The sequence below is a fragment of the Salvelinus fontinalis genome, chromosome 17 (assembly GCF_029448725.1).
Source record: "Salvelinus fontinalis isolate EN_2023a chromosome 17, ASM2944872v1, whole genome shotgun sequence".
Classification (NCBI taxonomy): domain Eukaryota; kingdom Metazoa; phylum Chordata; class Actinopteri; order Salmoniformes; family Salmonidae; genus Salvelinus; species Salvelinus fontinalis.
Window position 1 is genome coordinate 44,143,810 of NC_074681.1, and position 21,310 is coordinate 44,165,119.

Sequence of the window (21,310 nt, forward strand, 5' to 3'; positions counted from 1 at the left end):
ACTCTTGCTCCTGGGACATCAATGATTACACATTTTAAGTAAAGGCTGATTTGTAATTCATATATACAGAATAAAAAACAGCACATCTTGCCTGCACGCCCACAAGCGAGCCACTCAGGCAAAAAATGACGCGTAGAAGAGAGCGAGGAACGAGATGGGAGTAACAATCCAGGCTATTTGCTCTGAGACCGGCATAATAATGTAATGAAACAAGCAGGGAGCAGGTTTCGAACCCTGAACATTCTAGACCGAAGTCCAGTACGCTATTGACTGTGCCCAAATGTATTAATAGGGATTGGGCCGATTGTGGCTGAAAACACTATCAATTGGAATCTTTAACATGTGGAAAGGGGAAAAAGTATTATTATTAGTTTTTCACCAGCGTAGCAGGATGGGCTTTTAGCTGAACAATAGACTATTCAACCTTTACTAAAGAATTGTCTAAAAGCCGAGCTAGGTGTGGACCCCCCCCCCCAACTTGCTGCAAATCATTTGTATCTATCTTTCCACATCTACCTACACACGTATCTACCTACACACGGTTAATGTTCTGAAAAAATGTATATATATGTGTGTGTGTCATGGCTCCCGAGTGGCGCAGCAGTCCTAAGGCACTGCATCTCGGTGCAAGAGGCTTTACTACAGTCCCTGGTTTGAATTCAGGCCTTATCACATCCGATTGGGAGTGCCATAGGGTGCACAATTGTCCCAGCTTCATCCGGGTTTGGCCGGGGTAGGCCGTCATTGTAAAGAAGAATTAGTTCTTACCTGACTTGCCTAGTTAAATAAAGGTTCAATTTAAAAATCAACTGGCGGCAACCGCAGCGCAATCAATAGGAGTTGAACAGTGGCTGGTGCTGAAAATATAGCAAACTTGTTTATGCAAGTGTTGCACACCAACAGGTGGAGAAAGCCTACACCAGTCAAGCAATTCATTTCAACAATAATCTTCATTTTAATTTGACTTTACAAACAACAAGAGGGCTTAATTGGAGTCTATTTCTTCAGAGCCAAGACCTATATAAAAGAACTTAACTGGCTGAGGTAGGCTATGAGGCTTAACAGCCTAATAGAAGTATGATTTTTTTTAAATTAGGCCTACTTACAATTGCAACTGGTTAAAAATGTAGCATCCTACATGCAACTGGTAAAAAATGTAGCATCCTACATAAAACTATCATTTAAAGAAAAGAAGTCTGTACATTCAAACTAAAACAATGTAACTAATAATGAAAAGCGCACATTTGTAAATTCCAAACTCTAAAAGTAATTGGAAAGGAAGATACAAATGATGTGTGACATTGGTTACAATAAAGAATGTAAAGCAGATGTAAACAAGCTGCTGTGTCTTCACAACTGCAGCAGGTGTAGCCCATCATGCAAATCTTTCCTATTAGCAGGACAATGTACTTTTTATAGCCCGGCTACTGTTGTGAAAACCCCTCAACTTGTATTGTATTCGATGCTTAAGTACTCTAAAGTGTTACATTTCTTCATCAAGTACTCTAAAGTGTTACATTTCTTCATCAAGAACTCTAAAGTGTTACAGTATTTCTTCATCAACATCTTTATGCTTACGTTAATAAAATAATGATATATATAAACTACATTTTAGTCGCACTTCCAACCAGTTCCACGACCACAGGTAAAACCTTGCTGAGATGATCAATGTACAGTTGAGGTAGGAAGTTTACATACACTTAGGTTGGAGTCATTAAGACTCGCTTTTCAACCACTCCACAAATTCCTTGTTAACAAACTATAGTTTTGGCAAGTCGGTTAGGACATCTATTTTGTGCATGACACAAGTCATTTTTTCCAACAATTGTTTACAGACAGATTATTTCACTTATAATTCATTATATCACAATTCCAGTGGGTCAGAAGTTTACATACACTAAGTTGACTGTGCCTTTAAACAGCTTGGAAAATTCCAGAAAATAATGTCATGGCTTTAGAAGCTTCTGATAATCTAATTGACATAATTTGAGCCAATTGGAGGTGTACCTGTGGATGTATTTCAAGGTCTACCTTCAAACTCAGTGCCTCTTTGCTTGACATCATGCAAAAATCAAAATAAATCAGCCAAGACCTCAGGAGAAAAAAAATGGAGACCTCCACAAGTCTGGTTCATCCTTGGGAGCAATTTCCAAACGCCTGAAGGTACCACGTTCATCTGTACAAACAATAGTACGCAAGTATAAACACCATGGGGACCACACATCCGTCATACCTCTCAGGAAGGAGATGCGTTCTGTCTCCTAGAGATGAAGTACTTTGGTCTGATAAGTGCAAATCAATCCCAGAACAACAGCAAAGGACCTTGTGAAGATGCTGGAGGAAACAGGTACAAAAGTATCTATATCCACAGTAAAACGAGTCCTATATCGACATAACCTGAAAGGCTGCCCAGCAAGGAAGAAGCCACTGCTCGGAAACCGCCATAAAAAAGCCAGACTAGGGTTTGCAACTGTACATGGGGACAAAGATTGTACTTTTTGGAGAAATGTCCTCTGGCCTGATGAAACAAAAATAGAACTGTTTGGCCATAATGACCATCGTTATGTTTGGAGGGAAAAGGGGGAGGTTTATAAGCCGAAGAACACCATCCCAACCGTGAGGTACAGTGGTGGCAGCATCATGTTGTGGGGGTGCTTTACCTCACAAAATAGATGGCATCATGAGGTATGAAAATTATGTGTATATATTGACGCAACATCTGAAGACATCAGTTAAAGCTTGAAGACATAAGTTAAAGCTTGGTCACAAATGGGTCTTCCAAATGGACAATGACCCCAAGCATACTTCCAAAGTTGTGGCAAAATTGCTTAAGGACAACAAAGTCAAGGTAGTCCCGTGTGGCTCAGTTGGTAGAGCATGGCGCTTGCAACGCCAGGGTTGTGGGTTCAATTCCCACGGGGGGACCAGGGTTCAATTCCCACGGGGGGACCAGGATGAATATGTATGAACTTTCCAATTTGTAAGTCGCTCTGGATAAGAGCGTCTGCTAAATGACTTAAATGTTAAATGTAAATGTAAGGTATTGGAGTGGCCATCACAAAGCCCTGACCTCAATCCCATAGAAAATCTGTGGGCAGAACTGAAAAAGCGTGTGCGAGCAAGGAGGCCTACTAACCTGACTCAGTTACACCAGCTCTGTCAGGAGGAATGTGACAATATTCACCCAACTTATTGTGGGAAGCTTGTGGAAGGCTACCCGTAACGTTGGACCCAAGATAAACAATTTAAAGGCAATGCTACCAAATAATAATTGGGTGTATGTAAACTTCTGACCCACTGGGAATGTGATGAAAGAAAGAAAAGCTGAAATAAATAACTCTCTCTACAATTATTCTGACATTTCACATTCTTAAAATAAAGCGGTCATCCTAACTGACCTAAGACAGGGAATTTTTACTATGATTAAATGTCAGGAATTGTGAAAAACTGAGTTTTTAAATGTGTTTGGCTAAGGTGGAGGTAAACCTCTGACTTCAACTGTATATATACAGTTATCCCTGATGTCCTTAGACAGCTCTCTGGTCTTGGCCATTGTGGAGAGGTTGGAGTCTGTTTGATTGAGTGTGTGGACAGGTGTCTTTTATACAGGTAACGAGTTCAAACAGGTGCAGTTAATACAGGTAATGAGTGGAGAACAGGAGGGCTTCTTAAAGAAAAACTAACAGGTCTGTGAGAGCCGGAATTCTTACTGGCTGGTAGGTGATCAAATACTTATGTCATGCAATAAAATGCAAATGAATTACTTAAAAATCATACAATGTGATTTTCTGGATTTTTTTTTAGATTCCGTCTCTCACAGTTGAAGTGTGCCTATGATAAAAAATTACAGACCTCTACATGCTTTGTAAGTAGGAAAACCTGCAAAATCGGCAGTGTATCAAATACTTGTTCTCCCCACTGTATATGCACACACACATGTATATTTATATATGTGTGTGTGTGTGTATGTGGACCCTTCAAATTACTGGATTCGGCTATTTCAGCCACACCCGTTTCTGATAGGTGTATAAAATTGATCACACATCCATGCAATCTCCATAGACAAACATTGGCAGTAGAATGGACTTACTGAAGAGCTCAGCTTTCAACGTGCCACCTTTCCAACAATTCAGTTAGTCAAATTTCTGCCCTGCTAGAGCTGACCCAGTCAACTGTAAGTGCTATTATTGTGAAGTGGAAACGTCAGCCATAAAGTGGTAGGCCTCACAAGCTCACAGAATGTGACCGCCGAGTGTTGAAGCGTATAGCGAGTAAAAATTGTCTGTCCTCGGTTGCAACATTCACTACCGAGTTCCGAACTGCCTCTGGAAGCAATGTCAGTACAAGAACTGTTGAAATGTGTGTCCATGACCGAGCAGCCTCACACAAGCCTAAGATCACCATGCACAATGCCAAGCGTCGGCTGAATTGGTGTAGAGCTCACCGCCATTGGACTCTAACGATGGAAACTCGATCTCTGGAGTGACGAATCATGCTTCACCGTCTGGCAGTCCTACGGACAAATCTTGGTTAGGCGGATGCCAGGTGAACGCTACCTGCGTGAATGCAAAGTGCCAACTGTAAATTTTGGTGGGAGAGGAATAATGGTCTGGGGCTGTTTTTCATGGTTTGGGCTAGACCCCTTAGATCCAGTGAAGGGAAATCTTAATGCTGCAGGATACAGTGACATTCCAAACCATTCTGTGCTTCCAACATTGTAGCAACAGTTTGGGGTTAGGCCCTTTCCTGTTTCACCCTGACAATGCCCCCGTGCACAAAGTGAGGTGAAATCAAGAAATGGATTGTTGAGATCAGTGTGGAAGAACTTGATCTGCCTGCACAGAGCCCTTTGGGATGAATTGGAACGCCGAATGCGAGCAAGGCCCAATCGCCCAACATCAGTGCCCGACCTCACTAATGCTTTTGTGGCTGAATGGAAGCAAGTCCCCACAGCAATGTTCCAACATCTAGTGGAAAGCCTTCCCAGAAGAGTGGAGGCTGTTATAGCTGCAAAGGGGGGACCAACTCCATATTAATGCCCATGATTTTGGAATGAGATGTTCGATGAGCAGGTGTCCACATACTTTTGGTTGTGTAGTGTGTGTTTTTCGGCCCCCTGACCATTCGCACAAGAAAAAAATGGCCCGCGGCTGAGTCTAGTTGATCACCCTGACCTACTGCGTGTGTTATTCAGACACTTCACACAGAGGTAGCATCATAATAATCCCTCATCCCTTCCTTTTTCTCGTGTACAGGTTAAATCAAGCTTAATTAATTTGCCCGCCATGTTGTTAATTAATGGTGGCCCACTCACCCTACAGGTGACCCATTTGCTGTGGTTTTAATTGGGTGTGTGTGTTTCTCCCTGCTGCTCTCTCTCTCTCTCTCGGTCTCTCTCTCTCACTCCAATGTTATTACAGCATATTTTAAGCTTTGTCTGTGTCCCAAATGGCACCTTGTTTCCTTTATAGTGCACTACTTTTGTCCAGGGCCTATAGGGCTCTGTTCAAAAGTAGTTCACCATATAGGAAATAGGGTGCCATTTGGAATAATGCAGCCTCTAACTTTGCCACAGGCTGCAGCCACAACCACAGGCCCAAAACACACAACAGAGAGTCAGGCCTACATACAGCCTAGAGCTTAATTTAATAGGTCATAGTCAAGATATTTGTTTAGTTACCTTAAAAGTTAAATTAAACACATTCTCAAGTAGTCACCTGTCCCTTTTTTGATAGCTGGGCATTGGCACACATTTCAGCAAATAAAGGCAAGTTTCAAATAAACGGTGAGTGTCAATGCATTGTTTACGAGGTTACCATGGACACGTGCTTCCAGCCATGGCGCCATCAAAAGGAAAACGCAATATCAAATTCAAGCTACTTGTACCTCTCTCCAAGGTGCTGAAGCGGGGTGTATGATAGGCAGCCTAGTCTGATCTGTGATGGATTTGATATTATAATGTTATAAACAGTCTGGTAGTTTTTTTCAATATTTTATTATAAACAGTGTGGTAGTCTTTTCAACATTTTATTGAGCAAAGGCTGTGTGCGTTAAGGAAATAGAAGCCTGGCTCAAACAGAAGCCTGTCAATAATAAGCAGCAGTTGTGTTCAGTGATTTAAAGTAAATAAAAGCCCAGGCTATTAATTGAAGTTTCACATGTACTCATTTAATTACTGTAAAGGTATTTAAAAGATTGGACTCAAAAATCACTATCTGAAAGGGCTGAGGGAAGACCACAGATAGCATACATGTTTACTTTGTCAGGACTTGTTGAGTTGCAGGTATGATACGCTTTTGCTGATGAGACTTGATATTTGATGGTTTGGAATCATGCCATTTTCTAGCATCATATGTTACTTTGTAGATTTTAAAATATCAAGATATAGGCCTAAGCAGGGCTCTACAGTGTGACCATATTATGCTGTGCGCCCCCCAAAAATATTAATAATAACAATAACACAAAAAATATATATTTACAGTATATACCATGAAAAAGTATTTGCCCCTTTCAAAATGTTTATACTGAATGTTATCAGATCTTCAACCTAAACCTAATATTAGATAAAGGGAACTTGAGTGAACAAATAACACAACAATTACATACTTATTTCATTTATTTCATAAAGTTATGCAACACCCAATGCCCCTGTCATGACTGGTCAGCTTACCGTGGATCACAGGCCTACAGAGACATCTCTCACTCCCGCAGAGGGGGAGAGGGATTGATTGGAGGAGGGGGGGGGGGGTTATGACACCTCACGGACATTGTAAATCTTAAGGCAGCAGACGAATCCTTTGTCCTCTCAGTGTGGAGGATTGGAATGTATGGTGGGCCTATGGAGAATCTACCTCAGAACGGTAACATGCAATAAATGGACTTTGGGACATTATATTTCATCAGCCAAAATGGTGCTTACGATGATAGATGGAATATGAAAATGAATGTCGTTTTTTTGTTATGTTATTAAAAGTTAAATGACAATGTTATAACGAAAACATTGTAACTTGAAGAGTTTTCATAATATGTACATGTTTACATGCTGTGCGTTGTGTAGAAAATATCCAGATCAAAAATAATGTTTTTGTAACAACAAACTATGATTTTAGTTGTCTAACGAGATCATAGTACATTGTGATAACTTGCCTCGTAACTAGATACGCCCCAGAGAACTTACCATAAAGATGGAAACGCCCCTTTGTGACCCGGGGGTATAAAACATGTGAGTTAAGAATTTACATATCAGACTAAAACGGACCACAGCTGCAGAGTGATGTAAGATAGTCGCAACCCCACAAACGCAACACGAGTAAGAGGACAAAAGATACTCTTAACAATCAAGGCTACGATTGAGCACTAGATCTACGAAGGTGAATTCAAGAAGGACCAACCAGCTATTCTCTTCAAATCATCGGCTGTCTACACGGCCCTCCTACCCATGCTGGGAGCATCGAAGTCCACTCTCACAGAACAAGTGCAAGGGAACGGACCACTAAGAGAAAGGACACTGACATCGTGTGGAAAATCAGAGACTTACACCCGATAACAAAGGAGACCTCCATCGAAGGAACAGGCCTCGCCGAACCGCCCAGTAAGCTTAACTCGGTCCACGAAGAGATACTCAATGGAGACCTTCAACAAGTAATTACATTCATTATAATTCTGACCCATAAGAGCGGCAGATCGAGGCAAGGTGTTAGGGCTAAACTAAGCATAGTTTACAAATGTATCCACGTGTGCCTCTCTCGCTCTCAACACATGTCATATTGTGTTGGTCCGCTAGGGACCTGTTTCATTGAATGACGTTCTAATCAATAGCTTAAACTGTGTTTGTATCTCATATCATTTAGCTTGTTAGTAAATAAATAATGAACTGAATTGGTGTGGTACGGAATGATTTAGTGAGACCCGGGTTTGTGCAGATTTACGAATTATGTGACGTTCAGGACTGATTAGGAAATTCATTAATTAGCGACTGCTATGAAATCGATATTCTGATATTCTTTGAGTTAATTTGGGAAACGGTAACTCATTAAACAAACTTTTCCCATGGTGCCCCAGGTTACTGAGTTAGTGGTTGGCTGATTTTATTTAATCAAGTAATTATAAACACAGTTAATAATTCGATGAATAGCAGTCGTCACATTAATGATACGTCATGACAGCCCTGTGTGAAAAAGTAATTGCCCCCTTACACTCAATAACTGGTTGTGCCACCTTTAGCTGCAATGACTCCCACCAAACATGGCAGGTAGCCTAGTGGTTAGAGCATTGGGCCAGTAACCGAAAGGTTGCTGAATCGAATCCCAGAGCTGACAAGGTAGAAATCTGTCATTCTGCCCCTGAACAAGGCAGTTAACCCATTGTTTCCTGGTAGGCTGTCATTTTAAATAAGAATTTGTTCTTAATTGACTTTCCTGGTTAAATAAAATGTTCAAAAACTTCCTGTAGTTGTTGATCAGTGTCGCTGTGGAGGAATTTTGGCCCAGTCTTCCATGCAGAACTGCTGTAACTCAGCGACATTTGTGGGTTTTCAAGCATGAACTGCGCAAGTCCTGCCACAACATCTCAATTGGGATTAGGTCTGGACTTTGACTAGGCCATTCCAAAACTTCAAATTTGTTGCTTTTTAGCTATTTTCATTTACACTTGATTGTGTGTTTTGGATAATGTGTCTTGCTGCGCTTCAGGTTACAGACACGGCCTGGCATTCTCCTGTAGAATTCTCTGATACAGAGCAGAATTCATGGTTCTTTTTATTAAGGCAAGTCATCCAGGTCCTAAGGCAGCAAAGCATTCCCAAACCATCACACTACCACCACCATGCTTGACCGTTGGTATGAGGTTCTTACAAGATCTGATAACATTCACTTTCAAAAAGATGTAAAAATAGAGAATACTTTTTCACTGCACATATACATTATTTACTTTCCAAAATCACTCTCTGACATTTTGTGTGCACCTTGTTCAGTCATGTTACCTCATTAGCTAGTTTTGGTTACTTTACCAGTATATCCAAACATTCGGGGGCACAAAAAGAAAAGGGATAGCTTCTTCAGAAGGTCAATGATCATAGCAATGAATAAATGATATATTGCATGTAATCACTGTGAAACTTCAAACTTAAAGAGACAGTGCAAAATGTTAAATGTAATGTATCAATAGGTAGTACTTTTTACACACTGTAGAAACCACAAATGACTTTAATTTCAATCACCTTTTTTTTTGTATCAACATTTTACATTTTTATAATAGAAAAAATGTCTTTACAGGGTTACATATTAGTCTTCAGCGCACAACCTGTGCTTCAAACGTAGCTAGAATTCAAATAGGCTGTATCTTAATCAATTAAAACAACGATTTATTCTGGTACTTCTACATTTTATATTGTGCTCCTAACCTTTTTTGTTTACGGTAAATTGGGAGCACCAGTGCTCCCAATTAATTTGTTTTTATTCAGAGCCCTGGGACTACGTCAGCATGCTTAGTTTATTGAATGAGTGCAGGGTGTTTATTTCATTCAATGTTGTTTTGTTAATTGATTTCTCTCACGCACGAGAGTCAAGTTGCTTGATTTACCTTGAACAGGAAAAGGGGAGAGAAAGTTCCTATACTTTGTGTTTGTGTATAAAGCGTTGGATATCTGAGGTAACGGTAACAACCGTGCCTTGGAAAAGAGGAAGTCCCTATCAAGGGGTGGTAAAGATCTTGTGCTGCAATTACTGTCCCAACCTCTTATCTGGTGTTCCCTGGCTTTGTACATTTTAGTATATACATAGTGTGCTGACGCTTACCATGAAAACATGAATACACAATGATCAACTTCCAAATATGTAGGCCTATCAGGGGAACTCAGACTAAATGTCGTCCAGGCATACAATCAGGATAATACAACATTACAGTTTTTACCATATCCTTATACACAGTTGTCACGGTGCACTGACTTGATCCACCTAGTCATCCTGTCAGTGTATTGTCACTGACAGGACAATAGGGGGATTATGGGTGTGAATCCCAAATTGCACCCCATTCCTACCCCAGTCCACTACTTTAGACCAGGATGTGGTCCATAGGGCTCTGGTCAAAAGTAGTGCACTATGTAGGGTATGGGTTGCCATGCAAAAGGACCTGACTTCCCAGCTGGCAAAACTGGCCATAAGTTTTCAAGTCAGGATTAAGACCTCGTTGCTAATGCTCGGGCACACCAATGACCAATAATAAAGCTTTATTTATACAGCACATGTCAGACATGGAATGCAAAACAATATTATTTTGGGGGGGGAAAAGGTAATTAAAAAAAATGAAAATAAAAGCAGAAATATTTACTACACAACAAACATAAGAAAATGACACAAACGGAACAACTCAAAACACCCTAAGTAAAAGCAAAGCAAAAAAAAAATGTCTTATGATCTCTTTTAAAAATGTCTACAGTTTCAGCCCCCCTCAGGTTCTCTGGCAGGCTATCCCAAAGGCTGGGGGCATAACTAAAGGCTGCCTCTTGGTTCTAGGCTTTGGGATAGTTAAAAAGCCAGTGCCAGAGGACCTGAGGGCCCTACTCGGTACATCACTTAAAAGCATGTCCGACATCAATCGTGGATTGATTTAAAAACCAATAGAATAATCGTAAAATGAATTCTAAAACTCACAGGCAGACTTTTAAAACCGATGTAATGTGAGCTCTCCGTCTGGTCTTGGTCAGTATCTGTGCTGCAGCATTTTGTATGTTTTGCAGTTGACCAATGACTTTCATTGGTAGACCAGACAGGAGAGCATTACAGTAGTCATGCCTGCTTGTAGTAAAAGCATGGATCTCTGTAAATGGATCTCTGTAAAAGCAGTCTCTCTGTATCAGCCTGAGAGAGAAACGGCCACACCTTGGCAATGATCCACTGGTGGTAAAAAGCTATTTTGGTCACATTCCTAATGTGTGATTTGAAATTTAGTTCAGAATCTAAGATGACACCAAGGTTTTTTTTCCTTTATTGCCCGTGAATGAAAATGTGCAGCTAGATTCTCTCTCTGTGCTTTGGCACCGACAATAAGTTCCTCGGTCTTGTCTTGATTTAGCTGGAGGAAGTTGTGAGCCATCAAATTATTGAAATCCCTAATACAATCGAATCATTTATCCGTAGAGCTAAAATCCTCTGGTGACACAGAAGTGTAAAGTTGTGTATCGACTGCATAGCAGTGGAAATCAATGCTGTGCTTTCTGATAACGCTGCCAAGGGATAACATATAAACTGAACAGTACCGGACCCAAAATGAAACCTTGTTAAATGCCCCATGATATGCATGCTATTCCAATCTTCTCAGATCTACAGGAGCAGCTACTAGCTAGGGAGAAGGGATCAAGGGTTGATTTGGAATTCAGAACACCTAATTTCTTCCTGCATTTGCTCAGGAAACACCCCAGACAAGGAGTCAAATGTAAAATACGTCGACCGAAGAAACAATTGCACGCTTAGTCAGTGTAGTGTTCGGTGTGTGCATGGCTGAATGCAAAGGCGCTTCGCTAAGTAGCTGTCTGAACACATTGTGCTCACATAACCTGCCAGTGGAGCTGTCAACACCGATGTGCGACTGACTCAGCTGTTTGACTGATTCTCTGGCCCACAGTTTTATAGCGGGGAGAACACGACCTCATCCCTTAACTTTGAGAAGTCCGCACGCTGTGAAAAACAGGAAGACAGAAAAGGGAGAAAGAAAGAGAAATATGGTGGTGGAATGTAACGATAAAGGGCATTTTGAGTTAGAGCCCCTCCACTGCAGTCTTGACAAAGTGCTCTTTGTGTGTCTTTCATAGTTACGTCTTTGAATCTTTCCAACTGTACACACTCTCTCTCTCTCTCTCTCTCTCTCTCTCTCTCCGCCCCAACATTTCTCCCGAAAAAAAAAGAAAAAGTTGTGACCCTGGGTCATCCACAAACCCGGTGTTCTGATGAAGACCTGAGTTGTCAGTTTGAGAACCCGAGAGGGAAGATGATTGAGGGGATGTCCCCGGCTGATGCAGCTGTGTGTATCCTGCAGTTCTTCTGCACGGTGATATACTGCAGTAATGCCCCTAACGGTCAACTCCCCGCAGGGTGCTAAAGGACCAGAGCTAGTTCTCCTTGACCAGCAACTCTCATGAATAATCCGCTGCTGGGCTAGCCTAATGGGTTTTTGTGTGTGTGTGTGTGTGTGTGTGTGTGTGTGTGTGTGTGTGTGTGTGTGTGTGTGTGTGTGTGTGTGTGTTTTGACACAGTGTATATTCCGTTCATGCAATGATTGGTTAAACAAACAGATCTGCCACAGTATAGGGTAGCAGGTAATTTCATCAGTGATATTATCAGCTACAGCTGGGTCCAGCGGGCAGAACTGGATGACCTCTGAAATGACCTGGTAAAAGGTTGATGTTTCTTGTTTTTTTACTCAGACACACTACAGCAAAATATGACAAATTTGCAAGATGTTTCAATGCCGTCTCGGCCATGGAAATAAAACGTCTTTCCCTGGTTGTGATTTGACATCACTACCAGCAGAAAGCCAGTTTACAACCATGCCAAATGTTGGCCACTGCAGAGTTTGCTTGCCTTCCATCTGTACTGTGCGTGTCTGCGTAGAGTGTGTTCGCCAGTAATGCTTTTTAAAACATCTGTCACCACAACTCATTTCATAAATGTCCCATTCCTAGTTCTCGGATATTGGGTCTCACCTTCATCTCGACGGCTCCATAACTCTGAAAGTGTCATTTGCATTCAGTCAGCCCAGAGAGCTCCCTCCCACCCTGGTTCATGCTTTGCTTCTCCCTGCAGGAAGACTGTGAAGACGCCCAAGGCCCCGAGGACTCTGATCACACCCCATGGACGGGTGATGAATGTCAATGAACCCAAGTACGTATGTGGGGAATGACAAGGGGATACAGTACACACACACCCACACTGTGGTTTTCTCTCTCACACGCACGCACACATTCTCACACACACACGCACAGATGCATTAACACACAAAGGGCTCTATTTTCGGCTGGCGTTAATGCCTGGATCCGCAGTTGCTTTTCCCAACAGAAGGCACCTCACTGCTTGTGTTGAAAGAAATAAAAAAATATAGTTTGAACGAAAACATGGGGGTTTGGCTCAGCCATAGCCGCTGGGCTGGCCTTGGGGAAAGGTGTGTCTTTGCACTAAATCCCACCCACTTAAATGACCTTCATCGTGCTTTGCTCTGGGAACCAGTGGAGTGAGAGGAAGCCTCTCTAGCTGCTACTACTGCAACCAAAGTCAAACACAGCAGACATAGCCAACACGCACTGACAAGTGACAGTCATAAATAAATGGTTCTCCTGATCAGGTCAGTGTTGACATTGTTGCCTTTTATAATCAAGTTAGCAGAGTTGTGGACTCGAGTCTCTCACAAATTTGATGACTTGAGACTTGGCTTGATAGAAAATAAAATCACTTAAGACTTAACTTGGACTTGGAGCCTCGGGACTCGACTTTGACTTGAAACTGATGACTTGAAATTATCTGGCCATGTTTTGTCACAAATTTTGTAGCACAGAGTCCGTCGATTACTCTCCACGCAGCCAGAGACAGTAGCCGCAACATCGCCCTTGCAAAAAAGATTGCAACAGATTGGCTAGTGAAACACACACACTCAGCCCTCTGATTGGACCAGCTAACTGTCAAACAACAAAGGTCGGGTGAGCTAGCAAACAGATTGCTGATTTGCTGTGCACGACAAATGTACAATTTTAGGGAGAGAGGATTGCCGTAATAAATAAATATGCAACTCCAAAAATAGTTTAGTGATCAAGAATATTAACTGTTTACTTTGCAAGCTCTCCAGCAATGGGGCATCAAGCAACAATTACTAGCCTACTGGTCTTTTGGTATGTTAAAATTGCTTGAAATTGATTATTTACAAAGTATATGAAGTTAGCATTTGAAATTTGTTGTTAAAATGTATTATTACTGTGCGCTCTCCAAACTCCCGCCAGTGGAGAGCACTTTGTTCTCTTGTTGAAATGCTTGCTCTCGCTTTCTTTCACACGTTTTAAATGCATATGTGGTAAATCTATATTCCTTCTAATCCTACAATAATTGCTAACATTTCAATGTTCCGTCCCTGTAACGTTTATTGCAACAATTAAACATTTCTGTTTCATGTTTGATACGATACATTTTCATTTAGCCAACCATTTCTTACCCTCTGAGTGGACGCAAGTGCTTATATGTACTTGTTTGAGGTCCTGTTAGACCGATTTGGTTTCTCAAGGGAAAACTGTGCAGTCTGGCCCGCTACCTGTCTCTGTTCAAATAGGACAAGTTAAAGGCTGATGCAGAGGCTATTTCATTGGGGCTATTGCCTGTGTATATTTGGTCAATCTACTTGTATATTTTGTATGATATGGTGCTTTCACCATTGGATCACCAAGATCTGTAAATACATGTACACTCTGAGCATGTCAACCTGCCTTGCCTTCTGCTGATTTCCTGCCCTTACAGACTGCTACAAGGTCCCTATTTTACAATAAAAATGTGTTGAAGACAAAATAATGAAAGGGGCTGTCTGGTATCCTCAATAGATAGACAGATCTGTAGTTGAACAAGTCATTGCATGTACAGTGCATTCGGAAAGTATTCAGACCACTTCCCTTTTTCCACATTTTGTTATACTTATTTTTGTTATGCTTATTTTTTTTATTTTTTTTATCAATGTTAGAATATCTTCATCAATCTACACACAATACTCCATAATGACAAAGCGAAAACAGGTTTTTAGACATTTTTGCTAATTTATCAAAAATAAAAAACAGATACCTTATTTACATAAGTATTCAGACTCTTTGCTAAAAGACTCGAAATTGAGCTCCGGTGCATCCTGTTTCCCATTGATCATCCTTTCTACAACTTGATTGGAGTCCACTTGTGGTAAATTCAATTGATTGGACATGATTTGGAAAGGCACACACCTGTCTATGTAAGGTCCCACAGTTGACAGTGCATGTCAGAGCAAAAGCCAAGCCAGGTCAAAGAAATTGTCCATAGATCTCTGAGACAGAATTGGGTCAAGGCACAGATCTGGGAAAAGGTACCAAAAAATGTCTGCAGCATTGAAGGTCCCCAAGAACAAAGTGGCCTCCATCATTTTTAAATGGAAGAAGTTTGTAACCACCAAGACTCTTCCTAGAGCCAAACTGAGCGATCGAGGGAGAAGGGCCTTGGTCAGTGAGGTGACCAAGACCCGATGGTCACTCTGACAGAGCTCCAGAGTTCTTCTGTGGAGATGGGACAACCTTCCAGAAGGACAACCGTCTCTGCAGCACTCCACCAGTCAAGCCTTTATGGTAGAGGGACCAGACAGAAGCCACTCACTCCTCAGTAAAAGGCACATGACAGCCCTCTTGGAGTTTTCCAAAAGGCACCTAAAGGACTCTCAGACTATGAGAAACAAGATTCTCTGGTTTGATGAAACCAAGATTGATCTCTTTGGCCTGAATGCCAAGCGTCACAACTGGAGAAAACCTGGCACCATCCCTACAGTCAAGCATGGTGGCATGCTGTGGGGATATTTTTCAGCGGCAGGGACAGGCAGCCTAGTCAGGATCGATGGAAAAAGGAACGGAGCAAAGTACAGAAAGATCTTTGATGAAAACCTCTAGAGCGCTCAGGACCTCAGACTGGGGTGAAGGTTCACCTTCCAACAGGACAACGACCCTAAGCACACAGCCAAGACAACGCAGGAGTGGCTTCGGGACAAGTCTCTATTTCTATGCGCCAAGCATTTAGCTAGAATTTTTTGCATCACAACACTGAAGTGTAAGAGGCCTCCAATTTTTTGTATGGACTGGATCTTTATATTTACCACTTGGATCCTGTTTCGGTAATAATGAAATCAGACCTTCTTGTTGAGTGTTTGATAATCTACCATTTCTATAGGAGTGGTTAAAACACGCTAATAATGGTCCTCTTAGTATATCAAAAAAAAGTTTGGTATACTTCCACTGGTATGTCATCCAGCCCAGGAGTTTTCCCAGCCTTAAAGGCTTTAATTGCATCAAGATGTTCCTCCTCTGTAATTTGGCCTTCACATGAGTCTTTCTGTACAGATGTTAATTTTATGTTATTAATAGTAAAAAATCCATACAATTAGCTTCGGTTAGTGGAGATGAAGGAGACTGAAACGAAAACATATTCTTAAAGTATTTTACTTCCTATTTGAAAATATAGTTTGGTGAATCATGAGTGAATCATTTTTGCCCATTAATTTGTAACAAGTTTCAATAAAGAAAATTGGTAGCATTTCTATGTTAAAGAATTTGAGGCATTTTTCCCCATATTCCATCCAGTTCGCTTTATTTTTATAATATATTACACTGGATCTTTCTTGAATAAGTTCCTCCATTTCTTTTTGTTTTTCCTGTAACTTATTCTGTGCCTCTATGGTACAGTTTTTATTGCTATCTAACTGTACTTCTAGTCCTTCAATTTCCTTTGTTAATATGAACACTTTTGACCTAAATTGCTTTTGTTTTATAGATGAGTACTGAATTGTGTGGCCTCTAAAGGCACATTTAAATGTGTCCTATACAATAAGGGGATCTGCCGTACCTGTTATGTCGGAAAAAGTCAGTTATAAATTATTCTGCTCTAGTTAAAAACAAATTATCATCCAGTAGGCTTTGATTCAATTTCCATTATCCTCGCCCACGTGGAAATTATGTAAGGGTATAGTATATGCCAAGTATGTGATGATCCGACAGCATTCTGTCCCCAATCAACACTTTTTAAACTTTTGGTGCCAGAGAGATTGACATAAGAAAGTAATCAAGACAACTAACTTGATTAAGCCTCCGCCATGTATATCTCACTTGGTAAGAGAATTTAAGCCTGCATATATCCACTAATTCCAATATTCCATGACATTCATGATTTACTTAAGTGCCTGAGGGTGATAGTTTGTAGTGTGATTTCTTTTACGGTCCATAGAGGTGTGTAAAACCATATTAAAATCCTCCCACTATAATAATAATAGAGTTTAGTGTTGCATGTAGAGTTGATCAAGTCTTATATATATTTTCAAAGAAGCTTGGATCATCATTATTTGGACAGTATAGGTTAATGAGCCATATCTGTTTATGGTCCAATAACATATTTAAAATAATCCATCTACCTTGATGATCTGTTTGGACAATTTGCACATTTGGATAAAAATTACTGTTATTAATATCACCCCTTTTGAATTTCTTTGCCCATGGGAGTAATACATTTGCTCCCCCCCCCAGTCCTTTTCCCACAAAATTCTCATTTTCTTTATGGGCGCGTATTTGTTAGCAATACCACTAAAAATATCAAAAAAGAAGGTCCAAGCCCATGTACTGTATATGTATACCTACATTGTACAGTGGCTTGCGAAAGTATTCACCTCCCTTGGCATTTTTAAGATTTTGTAGCCTTACAACCGGGAATTAAAATAGATTTTTTGGGGTGTTTGTATCATTTGATTTCACACAACATGCCTGCCACTTTGAACATTACAAATATTGTTTATTGTGAGACAAGCAAGAAATAAGACAAAAAAAAAATATATAAGCTTGGCACATCTAGCCACTGGGATTTTTTCCCCCATTCGTCAAGACAAACTGCTCCAGATCCCTCAAGTTGGATGGGTTCCGCTGCTGTACAGCAATCTTTAAGTCCTACCACAGATTCTCAATTGGATTGAGTTCTGAGCTTTGACTAGGCCATTCCAAGACATTTAAATGTTTCCCCATAAACATCTCAAGTGTTGCTTTAGCAGTATGCTTAGGGTCATTGTCCTGCTGGAAGGTGAACCTCCGTCCCAGTCTCAAATCTCTGGAAGACTGAAACAGGTTTCCCTCAAGAATTTCCCTGTATTTAGCACCATCCATCATTCCTTCAATTCTGACCAGTTTCCCAGTCCATGTCGATGAAAACATCTCCACAGCATGATGCTGCCACCACCATGCTTCACTGTGGGGATGGTGTACTCAAGGTGATGAGAGGTGTTGGGTTTGCGCCAGACAAGGCGTTTATCTTGATGGCCAAAAAGCTCAATTTCTGTCTCATCTGACCAGAGTACCTTCTTCCATATGTTTGGGGAGTCTCCCACATGCCTTATGGCGAACACTTTAAGCAATGGCTTTTTTCTGGCCACTCTTCCGTAAAGCCCAGCTCTGTGGAGTGTACGGCTTAAAGTGGTTCTATGGACAGATACTCTGTGAGCTTTGCAGCTCCTTCGGGGTTATCTTTGGTCTCTTTGTTGCCTTTCTGATTAATGTCCTCCTTGCCTGATCTGTACGTTTTGGTGGCCCTCTCTTGGCAGGTTTGTTGTGGTGCTAAGTTCTTTCCATCTTTTAATAATGGATTTAATGTTGCTCCGTGGGATGTTCAGAAATATTTTTTTATAACCCAACCCTGATCTGTACTTCTCCACAACTTTGTCCCTGATCTGTTTAGAGAGCTCCTTGGTCTTCATGGTGCCGCTTGCTTGGTGATGCCCCTTGCTTAGTGGTGTTGCAGACTCTGGGGCCTTTCAGAACAGGTGTATGTCCATTACATGAAATCCAAATAAAAATCTATTTAAATTACAGGTTGTAATGCAACAAAATAGGAAAAATGCCAAGAGGGATGAATACTTTTGCAAGGCACTGTATGCCAATTGGGAATCATGGGGATGATTAGGGCTGCGATTCAATTTGATTGCCGGTTATCGGAATTACATCTTTTAAAGGCAATGTTTCCCCCTTCGTGAAGATCGCATTTACAGTAAATGCTTGATATGTCTGCTCAATTAGAAATTGCCTTTAAAAGCTGCAATGCTTATAACCAGCGATCGTATTGAATCCTGCCCTGCATGATTGAATGGGGCCAGGCTGGAAATTTGTCCAGGACACCGGAGTTAACAACCCTGCTCTTACGTTAACAGGACCGGCACCCCATGCAGGGCAATGGCCCCTTCACTGCCCTGGGGATTGGGATCTCATTAGACCAGTGACTGGAGTATTGGGATCTCCATTGACCGTGACTAAGCAGGACTAACTACAGCCTACCACTATTGTACGGACCAAGGCCATCAATGAAGGCCGGTTATCGTCCGCTCTGTATTCCACCTCACACATTGGACCCGAGTCTCAACCTCTGTCACCCCAAGGGGACACTGCAATGATGTTTGTGACCATAATAGGCATTAAGGACAAAGGAGCATTCTGTCCAGCTGTAGCTGAGCGTGCTCTGTAATATAATGTAATTGACTCTGCCACATGAGAGCAGCGCCACCCCTAAAAATTCTAACATACCCCATCAGTAGATCCATCATGTTCAAGAAAAGGGTCACAGGGTCTACCCTCCTCAGTTTCCTGACACTATACCTTGTAAAATCTCATGAAATGCGTTGTGTTTTTATTTGAGTACCTCGATCGCTTCGTGTAACTCTTGACCACCTCCGACGAGGAACTGCTTGGTCATTAACCAGTTGGAAACTGCTGGTTGGCGGTGATCGGTACATTAGCTCGGCCGTCGTTGTTGTTCATTTGGGCCGTCTGTCTTTCACAGAATTGCGCTGGTGGCTTCCGTTAGCTTTGAGTGTATCTAGGTGGATGGGGGTGGCGGATGGGGGATGCAAGAGGTCAAGGTTCTAAAGCATAGCTGATTTTATTTCTAATTTGTCTTTTTACATTTAGCTATGGTATGATGTTGTGAGATGGGCAGTGTAGTTTATGATGATGTGGGTGGTAGATCCATGTATATTATTCAGATCCATGTATATTATTCACAAAAGTGGTTTGCTCCTACAGACAGTGAGTCGTGTGGCCGTGGCTTGCCAAATAAAGCAGGCAGACAGACATCAAGGCATTCAGTTACTGTTTGATTGAACGTTAGAATGGGCGAAACGAGTGACCTAAGCGACTTCGAGTGTGGTATGATCGTCGGTGCCAGGCTCGCGGGTTCCAGTATCTCAGAATGGCCAGCCTCCTGGGCTTTTCAGGCACGACAGTGTCTAGTGTTTATCGAGAATTGTGCGTCAAACAAAAAACATCCAGTCAGCGGCAGTCCTGATGAGAGATCCAAGGAGAATGGCAAGCTAACGGGCGGGCCACAAACAGGCAAATAACGTTACAGTACAACAGTGGTGTGCAGAACGGCATCTTGGAACACACAACTCGTCGGTCCTTGTCACGGATGGGCTATTGCAGCAAACAACCACGCCGGGTTCCTCTCCTATCAGCTAAAACCCCCTTCCTACCTGATGTCAACGGTACAGGCTGGTGGTAGTGGTGTGGGGGAAAGTTTTCCTGCAACACCAATTGAGCAACGTTTCCATGCCCCCTCGAGAATTCAGGCTGTTCTGGAGGCAAAGGGGGGTCCAAACCAGTACTAGATGGGTGTACCTAATAAACTGGCCGCTGAGTGTATGTCTCTGGTCTTAACACTTAATCACAATCTGTGTGGGTGCACCTACACCTGGCATCTTTAACATTTTGGAAGGGGTAGGGTTTATTTGACCCATAGACTTGGAGGCATTCAGAGGGGAGGGTTTGTGGACTTTGGTCTGCTGCCAAAGAGGATCCGCATTGGTTCCGCCACTCACACTAGGCCTAACATCTCAACCTCTCCCCCTAAAACCAAGTTCAAAGCTGGTCGGAGACCAGCACTCAGGCGAGATTTGGATTTGGGTTGCTGAGATAAGGAGCAAGTTAATAAAGATTTGTAATTGTTTCCTTACTGGATCAGAGTGCTCTGGAGTTTGTGTATGTACTTGAGTCTTCATGATGAGTGATATGAGTTCCACACTGATGGGTCAGTGGCATGTACAGTACCATTTGGTCTAAGCATTGAGACCAATGCAGATCAGATAACATGGTGTAGTGGCATTTGTTTCAAAGAGATGTTTGTGACTTGGCCCACACAAGAGTCACTTTGGTAAGTTATACATCAATGGTCTATCTAATAACAATATGATCCGTAGGCTGGATTTCAAACTAACAGAAGATGGGGACAATAACACCATTGTCTTGGATCTGGAAGTCTACAGGTTGGTATAATTGTTTAAAACAGAACATGAACATTTCTCATGTCCAAATAGACGTACCTTATATCCCCGTGTCAAAATGGAATTCCTTTTGTTTGCAGGCATATGGACACTTCCCTGATGGATGTTGATGTTCAACCAACGTACGCCCGAGTGACTGTCAAAGGAAAGGTACTCCCTCACATGTTGGATATTGTCTGTTGCAAAGTCTGAGTTTTAATCTGCTAGCTAACTTCTGTTTATCATGAAGATATGTGTTTAGGAGAACGGAATT

General features: G+C 41.7%; 1 protein-coding gene across 2 annotated transcripts in view; it reads left to right on the top strand.

The window, feature by feature from the left end:
- dnaaf11 (dynein axonemal assembly factor 11) overlaps positions 1 to 21,310 on the top strand; it is a 72,274-nt gene that overhangs the window by 15,262 nt on the left and 35,702 nt on the right. For both annotated transcript variants that reach the window (XM_055867569.1, XM_055867568.1), the window contains exons 7-9: positions 12,798 to 12,875; positions 20,974 to 21,039; positions 21,138 to 21,207. In XM_055867569.1, coding sequence (XP_055723544.1) covers positions 12,798 to 12,875; positions 20,974 to 21,039; positions 21,138 to 21,207 — 214 coding nt within the window. The remainder of the gene's footprint in view (positions 1 to 12,797; positions 12,876 to 20,973; positions 21,040 to 21,137; positions 21,208 to 21,310) is intronic.